General features: G+C 34.6%; 4 protein-coding genes across 6 annotated transcripts; 2 read left to right on the plus strand and 2 right to left on the minus strand.

Annotated features, from left to right (window-relative positions):
- The first annotated feature begins 24 nt into the window (after positions 1–24).
- LOC124303208 (replication factor C subunit 3) lies at positions 25–3,385 on the plus strand. 3 transcript variants are annotated; one of them, XM_046760157.1, is made up of 5 exons: positions 25–126; positions 1,967–2,104; positions 2,325–2,490; positions 2,593–2,911; positions 3,002–3,385. In XM_046760157.1, the coding sequence occupies exons 2-5, from the start codon at positions 2,036–2,038 to the stop codon at positions 3,357–3,359; spliced, it is 912 nt and encodes a 303-aa protein (XP_046616113.1). In that variant the 5' UTR covers positions 25–126; positions 1,967–2,035; the 3' UTR covers positions 3,360–3,385. The 3 variants fall into 3 exon arrangements, with proteins under 3 accessions (XP_046616113.1, XP_046616111.1, XP_046616114.1); XM_046760155.1 differs by lacking the exon at positions 25–126 and adding an exon at positions 1,115–1,637; XM_046760158.1 differs by lacking the exon at positions 25–126 and adding an exon at positions 1,116–1,278.
- A 661-nt stretch (positions 3,386–4,046) lies between these two features.
- On the minus strand, positions 4,047–6,822 carry LOC124303210 (succinate dehydrogenase cytochrome b560 subunit, mitochondrial-like). The gene is made up of 5 exons (XM_046760164.1): positions 6,473–6,822; positions 6,325–6,381; positions 5,089–5,288; positions 4,859–5,001; positions 4,047–4,326 (listed from the first exon to the last, which is right to left on the minus strand). Exons 1-5 carry the CDS (start codon positions 6,490–6,492, stop codon positions 4,222–4,224), a joined length of 525 nt encoding a protein of 174 aa, XP_046616120.1. The 5' UTR covers positions 6,493–6,822; the 3' UTR covers positions 4,047–4,221.
- Positions 6,823–6,988: 166 nt separating this feature from the next.
- LOC124303207 (G patch domain-containing protein 4) lies at positions 6,989–11,362 on the plus strand. Its single transcript, XM_046760154.1, has 2 exons — positions 6,989–7,191; positions 8,364–11,362. The coding sequence occupies exons 1-2, from the start codon at positions 7,143–7,145 to the stop codon at positions 9,662–9,664; spliced, it is 1,350 nt and encodes a 449-aa protein (XP_046616110.1). The 5' UTR covers positions 6,989–7,142; the 3' UTR covers positions 9,665–11,362.
- Positions 10,210–17,070, minus strand: LOC124303206 (F-box-like/WD repeat-containing protein TBL1X). Its single transcript, XM_046760153.1, has 6 exons — positions 16,934–17,070; positions 15,718–16,005; positions 14,128–14,480; positions 12,187–12,531; positions 11,394–11,762; positions 10,210–10,688 (listed from the first exon to the last, which is right to left on the minus strand). Exons 1-6 carry the CDS (start codon positions 16,989–16,991, stop codon positions 10,557–10,559), a joined length of 1,545 nt encoding a protein of 514 aa, XP_046616109.1. The 5' UTR covers positions 16,992–17,070; the 3' UTR covers positions 10,210–10,556.
- Between the last annotated feature and the right edge of the window lie 53 nt (positions 17,071–17,123).

Raw genomic sequence — 17,123 nt, forward strand, 5'->3', positions numbered from 1 at the left:
TTGCTACTATTTAGTACGGATATAATTCATAAGGCCAATTCTTGCAATTCGTGCGTCTAGTTTTGATTAAAAATATTTCGACAATGGAAATTTAGTCAACATTTTACAATTGATTTCATAATCTTGGTAAGTAGTGAAAAGCAATAACGAATGACTGTCATAAACGTGTCCATATAGTAAAATAATCAGGGTCACGAAAAGTGCACTCGAACTGTGTGCTGTGAGACAATCACACTCATTAATGTATGATAAACCTGACGTATTTCACCTTTGGAATATGAATTCCTATGTAAATCAGTGAGTACCTACAGATATTTATGATTTTACACTAATCCCGTGCTATTAAAGAGAAGTAGATGGGTGTATATACAATTCTACAGAATCACCCAAACTCATTGAAAACTTCACCGTTGACACTTTCTAATAGAAACTGTGCACTAGCGGCGGGACCACGGCGGGACACACATCGAACTTAAACTTCTCGTTGCCTGAGGAACGAGAACATGACGGCACGTTGAGCATTTCACTTCCGCATTTTGTATTGACTAGATAATTCTGTCTCCAACTATTAATAAACTTATACCACGGTGTAAGAACTAGACAGTACTGGTACAAATCCAGGTTTTCTTTCTAAATAATGTTTCTCTCCCACTTTCCACGAAACTCCATTCGAAGGCTGACATACTAATGTGTCGTATGTATTGTATGTGTATGAAATATGTTCAATGAGAGGCCGCAGTCACTTAAATTCCCTAGATGAATTTGTTTCAATTTCTAAAAATAATCTATTGACTATCAAACATCGGAATTACGCTATCAATCACCTATACGCGATTTACAAACGATTTCCGTAAAAATAAATCTAATCGGGCTAAACAACGACACAGAACGACACAGTCGGACACAGCTGCGGAGCATGGTTGGACATTGTGTCGGATTCATTGCTGCCAATTTTTTAGTTAGAGATTTTATTTTCGACGCATGGTATTGTTTATATTTATTTATTAAATGCAATGATAATCTACACGCGTTTCACAAATGTTTTTTTTCCTGAAGCGCTCAATGATCCTAGATTTTTCGTTTAAAGCATGAGCGGACGTTAGTAACCGAATTAAGAACCTCAAGGCGTTCCAACAAGCACCAAGGCACAGTGTTCGACCGTGTAACACAGTGTCACACTGTGTCTCCTTGCTGGAAAGCTCCCACTACATTTCAGTGTTTCCAGTCTTGTATTTCAGTAACCTCTATGGGTGGCGCCAATTGTAATTTTTGAGTGAGGTTATGCGAAAGAACATTTACTTATTGGAGATTCGTGTTATTTTAAATAGCATTTAGAGCAAACTGTCCATCCACCCCCTTTAAAATATTGAGCATTATTTTACCGGGCACTAAATCCGTACATAATATATAAATTTTGATCTGTATAGACCGTAAAGTTTTAATCGGACTCGGTTTTCGTCAATTGTCGTCGGATTAAAGGACTTTTTATTCAGTTGAATCTTGAGGCTTAATTATATTCAACCCATAAAGAGTGACTACATACTTTGAAAATGAGTTTGTGGGTTGACAAATATCGTCCCACTAATTTGGGAAAGCTTGATTATCATATTGAACAAGCCACACGTCTAGTGAACATGGTAATCCTCCTTTGTTATACATATGATATTCAACGTATTTCCTAAATATGAACATTTTCGGTTGTCTTACGGTTAATGAATCTAAGGAAATCCTAGACTTGCTACAAAATTTCTCTTAAAAATTCTTTGACGTTACAAATTTTAGCCCCATGCATTTTTTGCAATTATACTCATACTGCTTTTGAGCATAACATTACGAACTTTGCATCAATACAAGTACATATTCAATGATCGTTAAATTGAAATAATATTCCTTTGCAAATCTTTTTCCCAGTTTATAAAAAGTATTCTATGCCCAAACTTCCAACTTCAATATATTCTAAATATAGGTACAAGAAGGAGATTTTCCACATTTATTAGTATATGGACCCCCAGGAGCTGGAAAAAGAACACGGATAATGGGAATAATCAAAGAATTATATGGCAGCGGTGCTGAGAAATTACGAATGGAAAGCATGAATTTCGAGGTATCTGGTATTCTAAAATTATTTCAGTAATTGTAAGCCTTGAGAGTTCCATAATCGACTATCGTACTCTTATTTAATATAATTCGTCTTAATTTAATAATTTAACATTCAAGATTTTCTATTTTATTATTGAATTACACTTTAATTGTGCAAAATTTTATATCTCTACTTCATCCCGTTGTTCATCTTATATCGATTCACTTACCACCTGGTTTTTCAGACTCCGTCTCGAAAAAAACTTGAAATAATGACTATCAGCAGTAATTATCATATCGAAGTTAATCCCAGCGATGTGGGCATGTACGATAGGGTTGTTGTGATGGACCTCATAAAGACCGTAGCCCAAACACATCAGCTTGATGCAACGGGTCAAAGAGAGTTCAAAAGTAATGTTTTAGAAATCTACAAAAAAATAAATGAATCATGATCTCAAAGCATGCAACAACCATCTGTTAAAAATTTTATCAAAAATACATACTTATTTTTAGTTGTTCTGCTGACGAATGTTGATCAATTAACAAAAGATGCACAACACGCATTACGACGCACAATGGAAAAATATATGGCTACTTGCAGAATAATACTGTGCGCAAATTCAACTTCACGTGTCCTACCAGCTATTCGATCTCGTTGTTTGGGCATAAGAATACCAGCACCAAAGATCAATGAAATTACAACGATTCTGGAATCAATCTGTAAGCGCGAGGGAGTCACTGTACCACATGAATTAGCAATCAGAATTGCTGAAGCTAGTGAAAGAAATTTGAGAAGAGCTATTTTAATGCTTGAGGCCTGCAAAGTTCAACAGTGAGTGACTACAGTAGTGAATTTATTTATTATGTTGTATCAATCCCATAGTCTTTTTTAATGCATATTCATTCATTCAACATGTTTCAGATATCCCTTCACTGTGAATCAAAACATTGCCGAACTTGACTGGAAAGTCTATATTCAGAACACTGCTAAGTTAATAATAGCGGAACAGTCACCTAAGAAACTGTTGGAAGTTCGCAGTAGACTGTATGATTTACTGACACATTGCATACCTTGTGACTTGATTTTCAAAGGGCTGCTGCAAGAATTAGTGAAAAATTGTGATCTTGAGCTTAAAACTCAAATAGCCACTACCGCTGCAGAGTACGAGCACAGAATGCATCATGGATCAAAAGCTATATTCCACTTAGAAGCATTTGTAGCAAGATTTATGGCAATTTATAAAAAATTCATGGAAACCTCCCTTGAAGCTTTCATGTAACAATCACTGATCGGCATTAAATGTGAGAGAACTTTTTTGAAATAATTGTGTCATAATTTTATGGATGATTTTTCATCAGCGTTCACCAACGTAACTTCTTTGTCCTATACCATTCTAAAATATGCGGGCCACATTTCCGTAACTGAAAGCTATGCACTGTATATTACAGTGATACAGTCCTGGAGTAGAGATCTCAAGGCTGTACCATGGCTTTTTACGGCAATATTCATAGCTTTCATACAACTTTGACCGCATTTCATGTACAGTCACTGACAAACTGACTCTCGTTTCTGCAAAAACATATGCAAGTTCAGTCCATATAGTCGTAGTTGTCAAATTCACTGCTCGTTATCCAGATTACCCAACTTTGTCAAATGCAATAAGACATTGGTGACACCTGAATGGCAGAGTATTGAACTCTTGTGGCAACTATGTTGTATTTCCTTTTGGTTTCGTATCTGTATGAATTGCCGAAATTGAATTCGTAATTCTAGTAACAGCATTAACTAAAGCATTTTCAAGAACATTTAACTCTGTCATTGAGGCTATCATTTTCTTCAAATATTCAGGATATTGTTTACAGCTTGAATATTACACCACAGATATCAGGAACTGTAATTTATGGTAGAGTCTTTAAGTAACAATTTTTGGAGTTCCGATAGCACACTGAAAACTCATTAAAATCAATTGATATTCAACATAATTTTTATTATTTTGTATTATACATACTTGACATTCAAGAAAGGAAATAATTCGAATTTTGGCTCCATTCAAAGAACAATCCAAATTAGACAAATAATACTAATGATTTCACTTCAGTTGCTCAACCTTCAATGAAATACCTCCGAAATTCATAAAACTTTCAAAGTATTGCTAATACCACAGACAGAGCAGCAGCTGCGAGGACCATTGCATAGCCAGTGGTATAAACATCCTTTATACTGAGAAACACTCCCAAGTCCCAAGCCTGTACAAATTCACTGATTAAGATTTTTGCGCATATAGTAGTACATGCAATGCCTCAAAAGCAACTCTTGAATCTTAAATTTTCAATAGATAAATCATTTTTTATTTTTCTTAATGGAAACGATGTACTTTTCAAGAACCGACGTGAGACAACTATTGGTGAGTAGAGAGTGATTAGTGTAAGGCCGAAAATACTGTTTAATTTCAGTAACAAGAATTCAAATTCAATGAAGCTTTAGAGTGCCAGATATTTTAATCGCATAGTCAAGATTCTGTGACATGTAAACTGATGAACCTTAGACTGTTAGAAGGAACTGTTTTTGAATCAAAGGTCGCAAATAGTAAAAAAATTACAAACTAAAATTGACTTTTAACTGCTGCTTTTTGAAATGTGCAGCGATTTATACAACTAATCGTGCCCGGCAAATTTCGGCACTCTGTGTACAATGAAATCACCACCAATAGTGTTACACAAACTTTGGAAGGCTGTGGCGAGGTAAAATAATTTACAATTACGATTAGAAATAACTTACCAAGTGACGAATTCCGTTGCAAAAATGGAATGCTACTGGAAAAGCAAGAGCGATTTTACCAACTGCGATCGCAACTGCTGGCAAACATAACGCGTGCACAGCTTCAATCATGCATGGCATTCCACCAGGCATGAAAAGAGTACCTAAAATATGAAAGTAAAAGACAGATCATGGTCACATACAGCTTTTAATAATTACGGACATAATCTTGACATTATCTTATTACTCACTCAATCCAATTGTTGCTGCGTAACCTGACAATATTATCCCTGTAGCTCTGTGTGAGATTGAAAGCAGAGTCGTTATTTGCACTTGATAAATGGTCAAGTGAGGAGACATCGGTCTCTTGAGACGCATATTTTTCTCATCGTGATTCTCATGCACTGCTACTTTTTCTAATGCAGCATTTGATGTGGAAACAGCTAGGTTTCTGTGAAATCAAAAAAAGCACAAACCATAAATGCAGCAAAATGAAATATTCAAGTAATGAACTTTCATAGACTTATGCAATTTTTCTACGCCTCTTGATTTTTTAAAATCTTCATTGTGTACCTAGAACATCTTAAACAAACTGTTTTCTTCCTTGATAAAACTGCAAACAATCGATTCATACAATTTTCGTTCAAAAAAAAGGGGGGGGGGAGGGGGGGTGAATATCATCAGCACATTATTTCTGACAATATATAGAGAATTCAATTTGATTTCGATTGACATAACCTTCGCAAATATATCTTTGCATCATTATTTCTAACAATTTCCATGGGAAAAGAACACTATAGATACATTAAAACTTCGGTTGAGAACTGTCGACTCCAAATTCATTGCTATTGATATTAGAAATTAATAAAAATTTTATTCGCACTTTTTAAGAAGCAATATTGAATGAAACTGTAGTGCGTTATCTTTGTTGATACTATTACAAATTATGAAATATTCAACCAATGGGAAGTGAAACCATAGTTTAGTTTACTCTTACAAATCAAAGCAAGCTATGGCAATTTCAAGCCAGACAAACGTTTATTTTTCATAAAAAATAATACAAGAATGTGATGTACTCAAAAGAAATGGTTGAATAGTCAAACTTTCGAATGAAGGTAACTTCAGTTTTATGTTTGTACATAATTATGTATACGTCAAAATAGTATTGTGTAGTTTTTATCACATCCCATTCTAATAGTGGTCACTTTCTGTATTTAGCTATACATTCAGTTTGTTTCATTATAATGCTTTTTCGACTGCATCAGATGAAAGTCAACAACTATGAAATCACACAAGGTGTAGTGTTATGAGAGTGAAGCTCATATCAACGTTATTTAAACTCTACATCATCTAGGAAAATAAAATTGACATCAGCAACGGGTAATTACTTAAAACAGATATACATTTGATAAATGGTACTGAATACATAAAGTTTGTAGGTTATGCGATTTATAAATAAAGCATACATATGCCATTACGTAACTTACTTGCTGGTGTAAAACCCTCGGAACCCGTTGACACCCAAGTTACGTCTACAAAGCAACCTGAAATTCCACCGTTATATAAACCTACTTTTTCAGTGCAACTTATCAAACTTTCGACAATTCTTTAACAATAACACATAATTAATCATACCTTGTGTAACTGAGAGCCATGTTACCGAAATTAATTAAACCACTGGTAATGAACAATAAGTGTCAGGCCTGATATTTATATTGAATAAACGTAGAATTACGCTGTCAGTCGAGGCAAGTATTAAATGCTGTATCAATTGAAAAATCGTTAATATGTGATGAAAAGATGAAACCGAGCGAACACCGCAGCAGACAACTCTTCTCTGCAGTGTTACACATGTCACACACCTGATTGAAATAACTTTTAAGGGTATGTGATACGTCTATTTTACCGACACATCGACTAATTCTTGTTTATACTACTTTTTGAAATGAAATATCATTAACAACCGTCCGAGCAGCACCGTTACAATAAGAACTTAGAGCATATACTACAGGAATATAGCGAATCTTGATGGTTTTTTTTTTCAATATTTAGATGCAATAATTATGGTATTCACCTCATGTTTCGCGCTGCGTTCAGTTGTTATTAGCGTCAGCAGTTAGTTTCAGAGCGAATCAAAATCTGTTTACAAAAGAAGGTGGCCAATCGCATGCGTCCAGTAGCAGCGACCGGATACAGCCACTCGTGATTAAAAATCACCCTGCAGCCGGGAGACATTTCAATGCGGCAGACGCAGTACGCAAGCAGCTTGCAGCCATTGCAACACGAGGTTAGCTGAGGCGTCAACATGGCAAATTTTGCCAAAGCCCAGCTCTTGAAGTACGGATGGACAGAAGGTAAGATTGGTGTTCTGGATTATAATATCGAGTAGGAAACTGAGCTTTATAAACGTAGCACATTCAGAGAAGAAACATTACTTATCGCCACATTTCCTGCGGCGCAATAGACCGCGTTAAAGTTAAACATAACCTACATTTGTCGCCACTCATTCTGCATGGTAGCAAACAACACATAAATACTGAATTAGTTTTTTTCACAACTGCATTCGATCATACTTCAATACATTTGACATACAAACATTTTTCTCTGTATTCAGAGAAAACGGGATGTTATTACATTTATTCTGAAAATAAAAATCGAGTTTTTACGGGATCTTGACTTTCGGAGATCTAGAGAATCACTTACAATCATTGTCATGTGGTACATATGTGAATGATGCATTTTCTTGTCCATTGAGATTTCGCAAACAATTCTCATCATTCTGCCTCGACTGATGTGGTTTTGCTTGACTAGAACTGGTTAGGTTATAGGCAAAATTAGCAAGTGGTTCCCAGGCTATTTGCCAAATTGTAACTTTAGTTGACTTGCAATAACTACAAAATAAAAGGACCAATTTACGTAAAATTTGATCCAAAAGATTTTCATTTAATTTAAAACTGATCAGTTTGTAGAAAAAATCAGCCAAGCTATCCCTCATGTTCTTTGCAAAATTTAAAATCTACTCTGACCACAGGAATATACTTTGTGCCAGTGCATCAAGTGAAATTCATAAGACAATTTTTAGATCAATTTCTGAAGCTTCAACTAGTACGTTACCGTAATATTCATGATACAGCTTTTTCCTTCAAAAACTGAAAATGATTGTAAGTTAGACTGCCCTATAATTCTGGTGCTAGTTCATATTTTATGAATGTGCCGAAAGAAGTCATTTCATGTTTACACATAATTCCTCGATACATATGCTCGAAAAATTCATTTTAAGAATATTAATCGAGCATTTTTGAAATAAATGTAGTTACTTTTTGATTATTTTATGTCTGTTTAGTTGTGGCTTCTGGGGAAAAACATATTTAATTTATGGACTTCATATTGTAATTTTTATTTTTTGTTATCCATTAGAAAGTTTTTGTTTTAATATAGTGATCTCCAATGCCAGTACAGTTATTCAATTAATATTGTTTACACAAAGATTGAAAACCAGTATTATATTTATTTTTTGTTTTTACAGGCAAAGGTCTTGGGAAAAATGAAAGCGGTATTCCAGAGCCTATAAAACCCAAGTTAAAATTCGATCATGCAGGAATAGGTCATGATTCAGCTGAACAATTCACATATCACTGGTGGGAAAATGTGTTCAACGAAGCAGCTAAAAACATATCAATTGATTCAAATGATCAGGGGATTTCAATGAAGGTTATTGATGACGATACACCTAATATAACTACAAAAAAATCAAACCTCAAAGTTTTGCAAAAAAAGCAGAAGCTCCAATATGGGAATTTCTTGAAGACCTCTACACTCTTGAATGATGGGAAGGTAATCAACGAGAACACACCACATATAAATATAGACACCACTGACAACAAGATGAATCATGTGGAATTAACGGATGAAGAATTGTTTAAAGCTTGTGGAGGAAGAACAGCACACAAAGGTGCAAGACATGGGTTAACATTAAATGGGAAATTGGCACGAATTGCGAAGCAAGAACAGCAGCTGCTAGCAAAAATGAATCAAATCAAAGCAGAGAAAGATGCCTTGAGTTGTAGTCTTGCACAAGTGATAGAGGCCACTTATAACTTTGATAATGTGAGGCTTAAAAGGCATGCCAAAACTAAAAAGAAAATAGCAAAAACTGATCGTGAATCAGTAAAAAATGCTAACGAGCCAGTAAGTGGTACAGGGCCACAGCCAAGCTGTTCCTATGCTGAATGTCCCAATGCCGAGGACAATTCAGATACACCGAATTCTAATTGGAAAAAAAAGAGGATCGAAACAAGGAAACGAAAGTCATCGAATATTCTTAAAGGATCAGTGAAAATTGATGTAGATGTCATCGAAAATCAGTGTAAATGGCTAGATACTATTGAGTCTAATCAATCAGTGCTGAATGATAATGCAAACGCCGTTGACGAAGACAGTGAGCTTGTGATTCCACCACTAACTAAAGTGCCAAGACTGCATGTAAAATCGAAGAAAAGTCGAAAAAAAGAAAAGAGAAAAATTAACGACCTAACAGAACAACTGGACAACTCCTGTATGATCGATGAATCTATAAATGTATCCAGAAAACGGAAAGGGGAGAGTCGCGAAATCGTTAATGATATACTGACAACCATTTTTGAACAATATAGTTCGACAGCCAAAAAATGCAAACTACATAAGCAGGATAGTGTTAGCGATGAAGCACATAAATTGAATAGCAGAATTTTCAAGAAAAAAAGAAATGCGCACCGATGTAAAGACAAGCAAAAATTAGAGCGTATCACGAAAAAGTTAATGTCAGTTGATTTAGGGAATAAATTTTGAAAAATGGAAAAAATGTGAAGCAGTCTAATACTAAAGTACATTGCATCATGCAAAACTTGGACACTTGAAATCTCGTAATTCAAAAATGTACCTAAACTCTGCTGATCGTTTGGTACTCATATCGATGCCGAAAGATTCGAGGCATTGCACAGCTAAAACCAGAAAAATTTTCTCAAATCTGGAAAAGTCCAATTTCAATTTTTCGAAGGGCAAGAAACGTACAGTTTTGAAGAACTTTCAATATTTTCCCATATTTAATTAGTTATTTAACATAATTTGTGTATGTTTGTTTAGTCAGATTTAACTCGGATAATACTGGATTTAGTTTCTTCATCAATACAAATACCCACATTTGTAAAAGTATTTATAATAAAAAACTTGCAAAACATACTTAGTATGTAGAACGAATACATATTGTCAAAAACGAAACAGAAGTAAATCTAAAGTAAATATTTTCGTTCCGAATTAAAAAACTAATGCAAGATTTGTTCCACTGTAACTAGGTAACTATTTATGCATCATAATCCAATAAACCAAGGTATAAGTCTGTTCATAGAAGTTTATTTTCATCGGTTTGTCATTTTATAAAATTAGTACTAGTGGTGGTAGTTATAATAATAATGTGTCTAAACGGTTTTTGCATCTTAAAACTGTCGGTTGTAAAATTACTAAATGGTTGATAATATGCAGATGCTATATCTCAGCTTGGAAATTCAGAGTGAAAAGTAGTTGTCCTTTGCATGAATGCCAGACTTCTGATGTATGAATAACTAATGACTTACTGGATGTATTCGACGGATTTATTTTTGCACAACAAATGTACAAAATAATAATAATAATAAAAAAGTAGTTAAATATTATGTTAAATAGATACAGTCTGGTAAAGATGTGATTACAATTTGCGTAGATCGAGGACGAAAACACTTCCATCGGAGGCAGAGGCCCCAACTTTGTCTCCACGACTGTTCCAACATACTTCAAAGATTCCACCGGTGCCTTTGTAACTATGTACCAGCTGCCCACTCTAAATGATTGAAATCCAGATTAATTCGTCATAAACAAGTTGAACATTTCACGAAAGATGCATTTTTTAGTAATAACAAAACAATTATCAGTTGTCGCATTTTATGACAAATTATTCTTCATATAAATCTATGATCAATGGATTGAAATTCGATATCAGAAGTGTATATACGAGAAGGCGACTATAAAATTTTGGGAGTTTATATCTCAACCAGGTATTCAAATGGCGTGTGAACTTGTTGCCAAGCGCACCACTCAATGGCGCAGAGAACAGTTTAGCAGCAACATTTTCTAAGGTAGCTGGTTGTTTTGGCTCGTTTGGTTGATTCTATATACCATAATTAGATAAACTAATTTCAATTAGATAAAAACTTAGTTGTTGCAAATTTACAAAATTCGGGTGTATTGGTTTTTTCATCTATTCCTTCTTATTTCATCGTCTCAATAAACATCATTGATTCCACTTTCATGAACATGAAAAACAGTAGGTCTGGTCTTTCGTCATGTCGTTCACAATCACAGGCGTGTAATGTATATGCTACCTTAAACTGAGGTAGCTGATGACAAATCAGAATTTACTGAATTTCGATATTTGCGTATCAACAATACAAAGTACATGCTGTTCTTAAGCAAATGCAGTTAAGGCTGAACAATAAAATCACAGTTATAGAATGACATTTGTGATAACGTTGTAATAAAAACTAACCTGAGTAGACCAAATGTGGACGCACTTATCGAAGCTACCACTGGCAAGGAATTTACCATCCGGACTGAAGGCTACACTGTAGACAGGCTCTGTATGTTTTGTAAGCGTGTGTATACAGGCACCCCTTTCAACATCCCACAATCTCACAGTAGAATCAAATGATGCACTGGCCAGGATTAAATTCATACTTGGATTGTGCGTTCCTGGGCCCGTAGGTGACCATTTGATAGTATAAATCTCTTTACTGTGAGCTTGTAAGTCGTGTACGCAGGTGTCTTGTTTCATTGACCAAATCTTCAAAGTCATATCATCTGAACAACTAGCAAGCAAATTTCCTTGGGGATCCCACTTGATCGCATTTACCTCATTCTGTGTATGTAACGAAGCAATGTAATAAGAATAATTTTAAGCTTATTATTATTTATTCAATTACAAAAGATCAATGTTAACATGCTTGTTATAATCACATAAGGTGCAAACAATTTTAAGAAAGAATAATGAAGGTCAGTGCAAAAATTCAGTATTTTTGAACAGATTTCTGACGTCTTGTGAATTATGAATAAAAGATTAACAAAAATTACGGTGAACATTGAACTGAAATTGCTTCTGGCTGCACCATTAAATATACACTAAATTTTATATCTTTATTTGTGTATCTAATGCTTACAAACCAACTGTGGATACTTTAATTATTACTGGAAATCACATTTAGATCCGACGATCAAGTATTATTGATTCAATATAAATATAAGGTCATTATTCATATTTGTTTCTGAACTCAAGATATACTAACCGTGTGTCCCTGAAAACTCTTGACTGGCTTATCAACACTCAACTTGCAAACGTGAATGCACTGATCAGTGGAGCAACTGGCAAAGGAAGTGTTAGTCTGCCAGTCAACATCTAAAGCAGGAGCAGAATGAAAACTGAACTGCTGAGTACATTGACCACTCGCAGCATCCCAAATAATAGTAGTTTTATCAACGCCTGCACTGAGAATATAATTCCCTCGTTTGTTCCATTTCAGGGCGAAGATAGGACCCTTGTGTTGCCCGAGTGTAGACGCTAATTGTCCATCGGTTGTCCAAATCCTGGCATATCCATCATAGCTCCCAGTAGCGAGCAGCTTGCCGTCACACTAATTAATAACAATCAAAGTGGAAATGAAGCTTGCTGTATCAATTTTATGCTCAAAAACTCAAGCTTTATAACTGGTACAAATAAAGATCTGCAAATGCTGTTATTGGAGGATAGTTAAGGCAAGGGATATATTTAGCAGCTTCAATAATTCGAACATTTTTTTATTCCATAAAATGTTAGTATAACATTTCAAGAATCTAAATTCCACAACCCATAAATAAATTCAAGTCCTTCGAGTCTTGAACTACCAGATAGGTATGTATGTTAGTGGGATGACTTTGCGTGATACAGAAATTGCAATGGGAACGAATAAACAATATCGAAGTTACACAAACGATATTTTGAAATGTTCGAGCTTGCTGGCAAGCACACTTCACATTATTCAGTTGTAGGTAGGAGCTGTCAGCAGAGCTCGGCGTATTATTTTATTAATTGAATCCAAGAAAATGAACTTTGCAAAGAATCTGAAGGCGTTTTGTATGGTGCAGGAATCGCTGATTAGCCGGTAAGTGATTGAAGTCACTAAAATATGAACCTCAATATTTGTTTAATTATTTTATTTCAGAATAAGGCCATTATTACTAGTAAAAAAGCGCATAATTTCCCTCAGTATTGGGTCGTAAAATGGAGATACTTGGCTTTGACTTTATCTTAGTGCAAAAACATAGTAGAGCATTCGGACCTAAAGCATTGTCAAGCTAGTTGAAAATGAGGAACAAAATAAGCTTGACGATGTTTCTTTCCGAATGCTTGACCATTTTTACTCACTGAGATACATCCCGATAATAGATTCTGTCTGTTTACTGTTGAGTATATCAAGGCTCTATGACACCACCTATTTTGCACGACATAAGCAGATCATGTTTGTGTCAAGGAATATTCAGCTTTGGAAAAATTATATAATCCACAAGTTGGTTTTTTAGATACTCATGACTTTTATTATTTGCGTCGGTTTAAAGACAAATGTTAAGAAGCTGTAGAAAGATTGTTAGCGAAATGATACAAACATATGGTACATCTAATGCGAATCAAAAATATAACTTTAAGAAAAATGTGATGTCAAAAGATCTTTCAGATTTGTGGTGAGTACTAAAAATATTGAACATTTGTTTTCGAATGTAAGTAAGATATAATTGATCTGACGATAGGTGAATATCCTGGATTTTGTACTTAACAGCATTTACAGATTTAGATTTGCAGTACATAAGCTGATAAAACTAATAAATTAAGATATCATATATACCAGAAATTATTTTTTTATACCTGCATGGAAAATTTGACTTCTCGCAGAGAATAGAGATTAGCGAATGCTTTTGATATGCGTAATGGGTGCAACTAGCACTACCGGGCGTAATGAGAGCCAAACTCGGCTGAGATACTACTCGCCCACGGGAACTCAGTAATACTTTCATTAAATTTTATTTTTATTTTCTATAGCCGAACTCCACATGGCAGGTTGTGCAAAAAATGTGATTGTAATTAGTGCGGGTTTGCAATTCCTGACTTGGACAAATGCTGCACGAACCAAAGGCTTCATACTCGTCGGCAATCATCAACATAACTCTCTGACTGCACAATATATTATTTTACTTACATTCCAATCCAAAGAAGTGACATCTTTGTTACTGGGAACTTCAGTTCCACCTTTTTGAATGCAGTGTCGAAGTACGAGTTGACTTGGTGCTTGTGAGTTATCAGTCATGTCCCAGATTCGTGCTGTACTGTCTCCAGAACCAGATGCTAGTAAGTCTGTCGTCGGATTCCACGCGCAAATAAAAACTTCGGATTCATGGCCTCGTAAGACGGTCGCCTTACTTGCCGGGATTTCAACAGCACTAGTACCGGCACTAGCGCTAGTACCTTGTTGCTGCTGTTCGTCAACTTCCATCTCTCCCCGATCACCGACTCTTTCGTTCATCCCCACACCAACACCAACATTTGGCGTTACTACAGACAGAATAACAATTTCTACTTCATTCATGAACTTTGACTTGTGTATTTATAGTAACGCTTTCACACAAAAAGATGTTATTATGTGTGTTCGCCATACTTAACGGACAATTCACCATTTATTGTAACAGAACTTTGCTTCACTACACATATCTTAGTTATAGCAAATTGGCGAATACTTCTTTTTTACCAAAATAGAAAAAAAAAAAGCATTCAGCATGTTATAATAAAACTAATATGGTGGAAAGCCCTGAAATGTAAATTGTCCGAAAATGTTGGCAGTCCTTTTCTATACCGGGATTGCTGAGGAGGTTCAAAAAAATTACATTTTTTAAGAACCAGGGTGTATCCGGAAATTTTCAATAAATTAAGGTTACGATAAAAACAAAAAAAGCAACATGTGTTGTTCAAAATTGATCCATTAGGTTCGAGGTATGTTTCTTATGCCAGAAGATTTGACATCTGCCAAAATTTATTTAAGATATTTTTTAATATTGGAAATTTTGTGAATTAGCATTCTATGAGTTTCTGGAAAAAAGTTAGTCAATTTATACACCTAAAGAGGTTTATCAGCTCAAAGTCAATACGTTTTAGGTAATTCATTATGAGATGGATGTACAGCTTTTAAAACAGTCAAATATCTGACATGTTCATTTGATACCACTCTGCGATGAGTAATGACTAAATAAAATGTTATTTAAAAGACAATTTTCTACAATCCCACAACAACAATTTTTCTTTCATAACATTGGATTCATAACGTATTGAATTTTCCAAGATTGCATCAATATTGCGTCTGATATCGAGAACAATCTATTGTGGTTAATTTGTAAGAAACAATTTTCGTAACAAAGTAATCAATCATGGAGTGAGATTAAAGGAGTCTCAAATCGATATTGAAGTTTTTGCTATAATTTTCGTATTTCTATGTTTTGCATTTCTAGAAGAATCACCATAGCGTACAAATCTAACAATTTGATGAACATACAAAGTGAGATCATCTCATGATAAAACTGCCACAGTATTGAATTTCAACATAATAACCTCCACTACAAGTACCTCACCTTAAATGCACACAATAACAAATGATCAATTCTTAATGAGATAACAGTACAATGGATTTCACAGTGGAGCTACACTGGTCACTTGACGAGAAATGAAATTCAACCCTTTCAAAAGAAAAAATTACACAACATAAAATACAGGGACTCTTGCAGTAGATGCAATTCTTTACCTTCTTCCCCATTGGTATCTTGCACTTCAGTTTTAACCTGCTGCTTTTGCTGATTTTGTTGATTTTGCCGTGATGCAACAACGTCTGGCATAACAGCATCGATGAGTGACAAGGATTCGACCATTCTTTGTTCAGTGCCATCTTCACCAATTGATATTTCAGCCTCTGTATACTGTAAACCTTTTTGAAGAATGGATAGTAGGGCTGCCGGTGGTACCAGCGCACCATTTATGTTACTCTGTGATATATGAGACTCTATACCAAAGGTATATGCAGAATGTTGGAAACCTATCAAATTAAATCAGATTGTTGTTAATTTATTGTATTTGAATTTTAATTTTGGCAAAATGAAAATAAATAAATAACAAAGTCCAAGTTTGTAGAATAAGTCATCAATTATTAAAGCTTTAATTTACTGTTTCTTTCATTTTTTCTAATCTTCTAAAATGGAATAATGCAGTTAAGTTCAATGCTTAGGATTCTAAAACAGTATTAGGTTTTGAGGAAATTTTCTAAACTTTTCAATTCTTCTCTTTTCAACCAATATGTTGTTCCAGACATTTAGATCGATAAAGCTTGACTGAAGCCTGTCATATTAAATACATGAGGATTAACTAAAACTTTGTAAGCTATCCAAAAGTACGAAATGGTAAACTTGAGACTAAATGTTCAACCAATATGTGTTTGTCCATGATCAAAACTCCAAACAGGCAAAACTTGATCTTTTGTTTGAAAACTTATTTAATCGAAAGTTCAGACACATCCAATATGAGTATGTGATTTTTAGCTCCGTTTTCACCCTTAAATCTATTAAATGGCCATATTTTTTGTTGATTTTTGATTTCATTACTTTCTTTTATAAATTGAGATAAACTTTCATTAGCTGTTCTAAATTTGATTTCTGCACTGATTGTTAAAACAAAAAAAATTTCCTTTATATCAATGTGATAACGATTTCATGAAATCTTATTCCGAAGTTGGTTATAATCGGGCGTTACGGAAATTTATAGTATTATAAATTTCAAGAAACCAAGTTATCGTGACAGTAGAACTCGAATCCCATGAAATTAGTACCCCAAGTGCTACCCTGATAGGACTACCAAACAATACGTTAACAAAAGATAAAATATATTCTTAATATCCTGGATAAGTAATTAAATACTTAAGACATTTTGTTCAAAGGTTAAGTTAAATTAGGTTAGGTTGAACAGCGTACCAGATTCCTGTAAATATCTATACACTAAAAAGTTGACTTCATCACTTGAGAAACTCATTTTTTTCCGTTCACTGGTTAACTTAGCACAACATTCTTAATATTATCACAAAGAGCAAAATTAAATGATATCACATCAGTATATGTTATGTATACCGACGCTGGTTTTCCGCGTCGCCGTAGTAGGATAAAG

Source organism: Neodiprion virginianus, chromosome 4 (genome assembly GCF_021901495.1).
Source record: "Neodiprion virginianus isolate iyNeoVirg1 chromosome 4, iyNeoVirg1.1, whole genome shotgun sequence".
Lineage (NCBI taxonomy): Eukaryota > Metazoa > Arthropoda > Insecta > Hymenoptera > Diprionidae > Neodiprion > Neodiprion virginianus.

Bases quoted from the DNA above. Each gene is read 5' to 3' on its own strand.
- LOC124303208 (XM_046760155.1), top strand. From the start codon at position 1,551: ATGAGTTTGTGGGTTGACAAATATCGTCCCACTAATTTGGGAAAGCTT. The intron at 1,638-1,966 runs GTAATCCTCCTT...TTCTAAATATAG, and splicing joins CCACACGTCTAGTGAACATG to GTACAAGAAGGAGATTTTCC. The intron at 2,912-3,001 runs GTGAGTGACTAC...AACATGTTTCAG, and splicing joins GAGGCCTGCAAAGTTCAACA to ATATCCCTTCACTGTGAATC.
- LOC124303210 (XM_046760164.1), bottom strand. From the start codon at position 6,492: ATGGCTCTCAGTTACACAAG. The intron at 6,382-6,472 runs GTATGATTAATT...GTGGAATTTCAG, and splicing joins ATGGCTCTCAGTTACACAAG to GTTGCTTTGTAGACGTAACT. The intron at 4,327-4,858 runs GTAAGTTATTTC...GAATTTGTACAG, and splicing joins GCAACGGAATTCGTCACTTG to GCTTGGGACTTGGGAGTGTT.
- LOC124303207 (XM_046760154.1), top strand. From the start codon at position 7,143: ATGGCAAATTTTGCCAAAGCCCAGCTCTTGAAGTACGGATGGACAGAA. The intron at 7,192-8,363 runs GTAAGATTGGTG...TTGTTTTTACAG, and splicing joins GAAGTACGGATGGACAGAAG to GCAAAGGTCTTGGGAAAAAT.
- LOC124303206 (XM_046760153.1), bottom strand. From the start codon at position 16,991: ATGAGTTTCTCAAGTGATGAAGTCAACTTTTTAGTGTATAGATATTTA. The intron at 14,481-15,717 runs GTAAAGAATTGC...TTCTGTCTGTAG, and splicing joins AGATACCAATGGGGAAGAAG to TAACGCCAAATGTTGGTGTT. The intron at 11,763-12,186 runs GTTAGTATATCT...TTACATACACAG, and splicing joins AGAGTTTTCAGGGACACACG to AATGAGGTAAATGCGATCAA.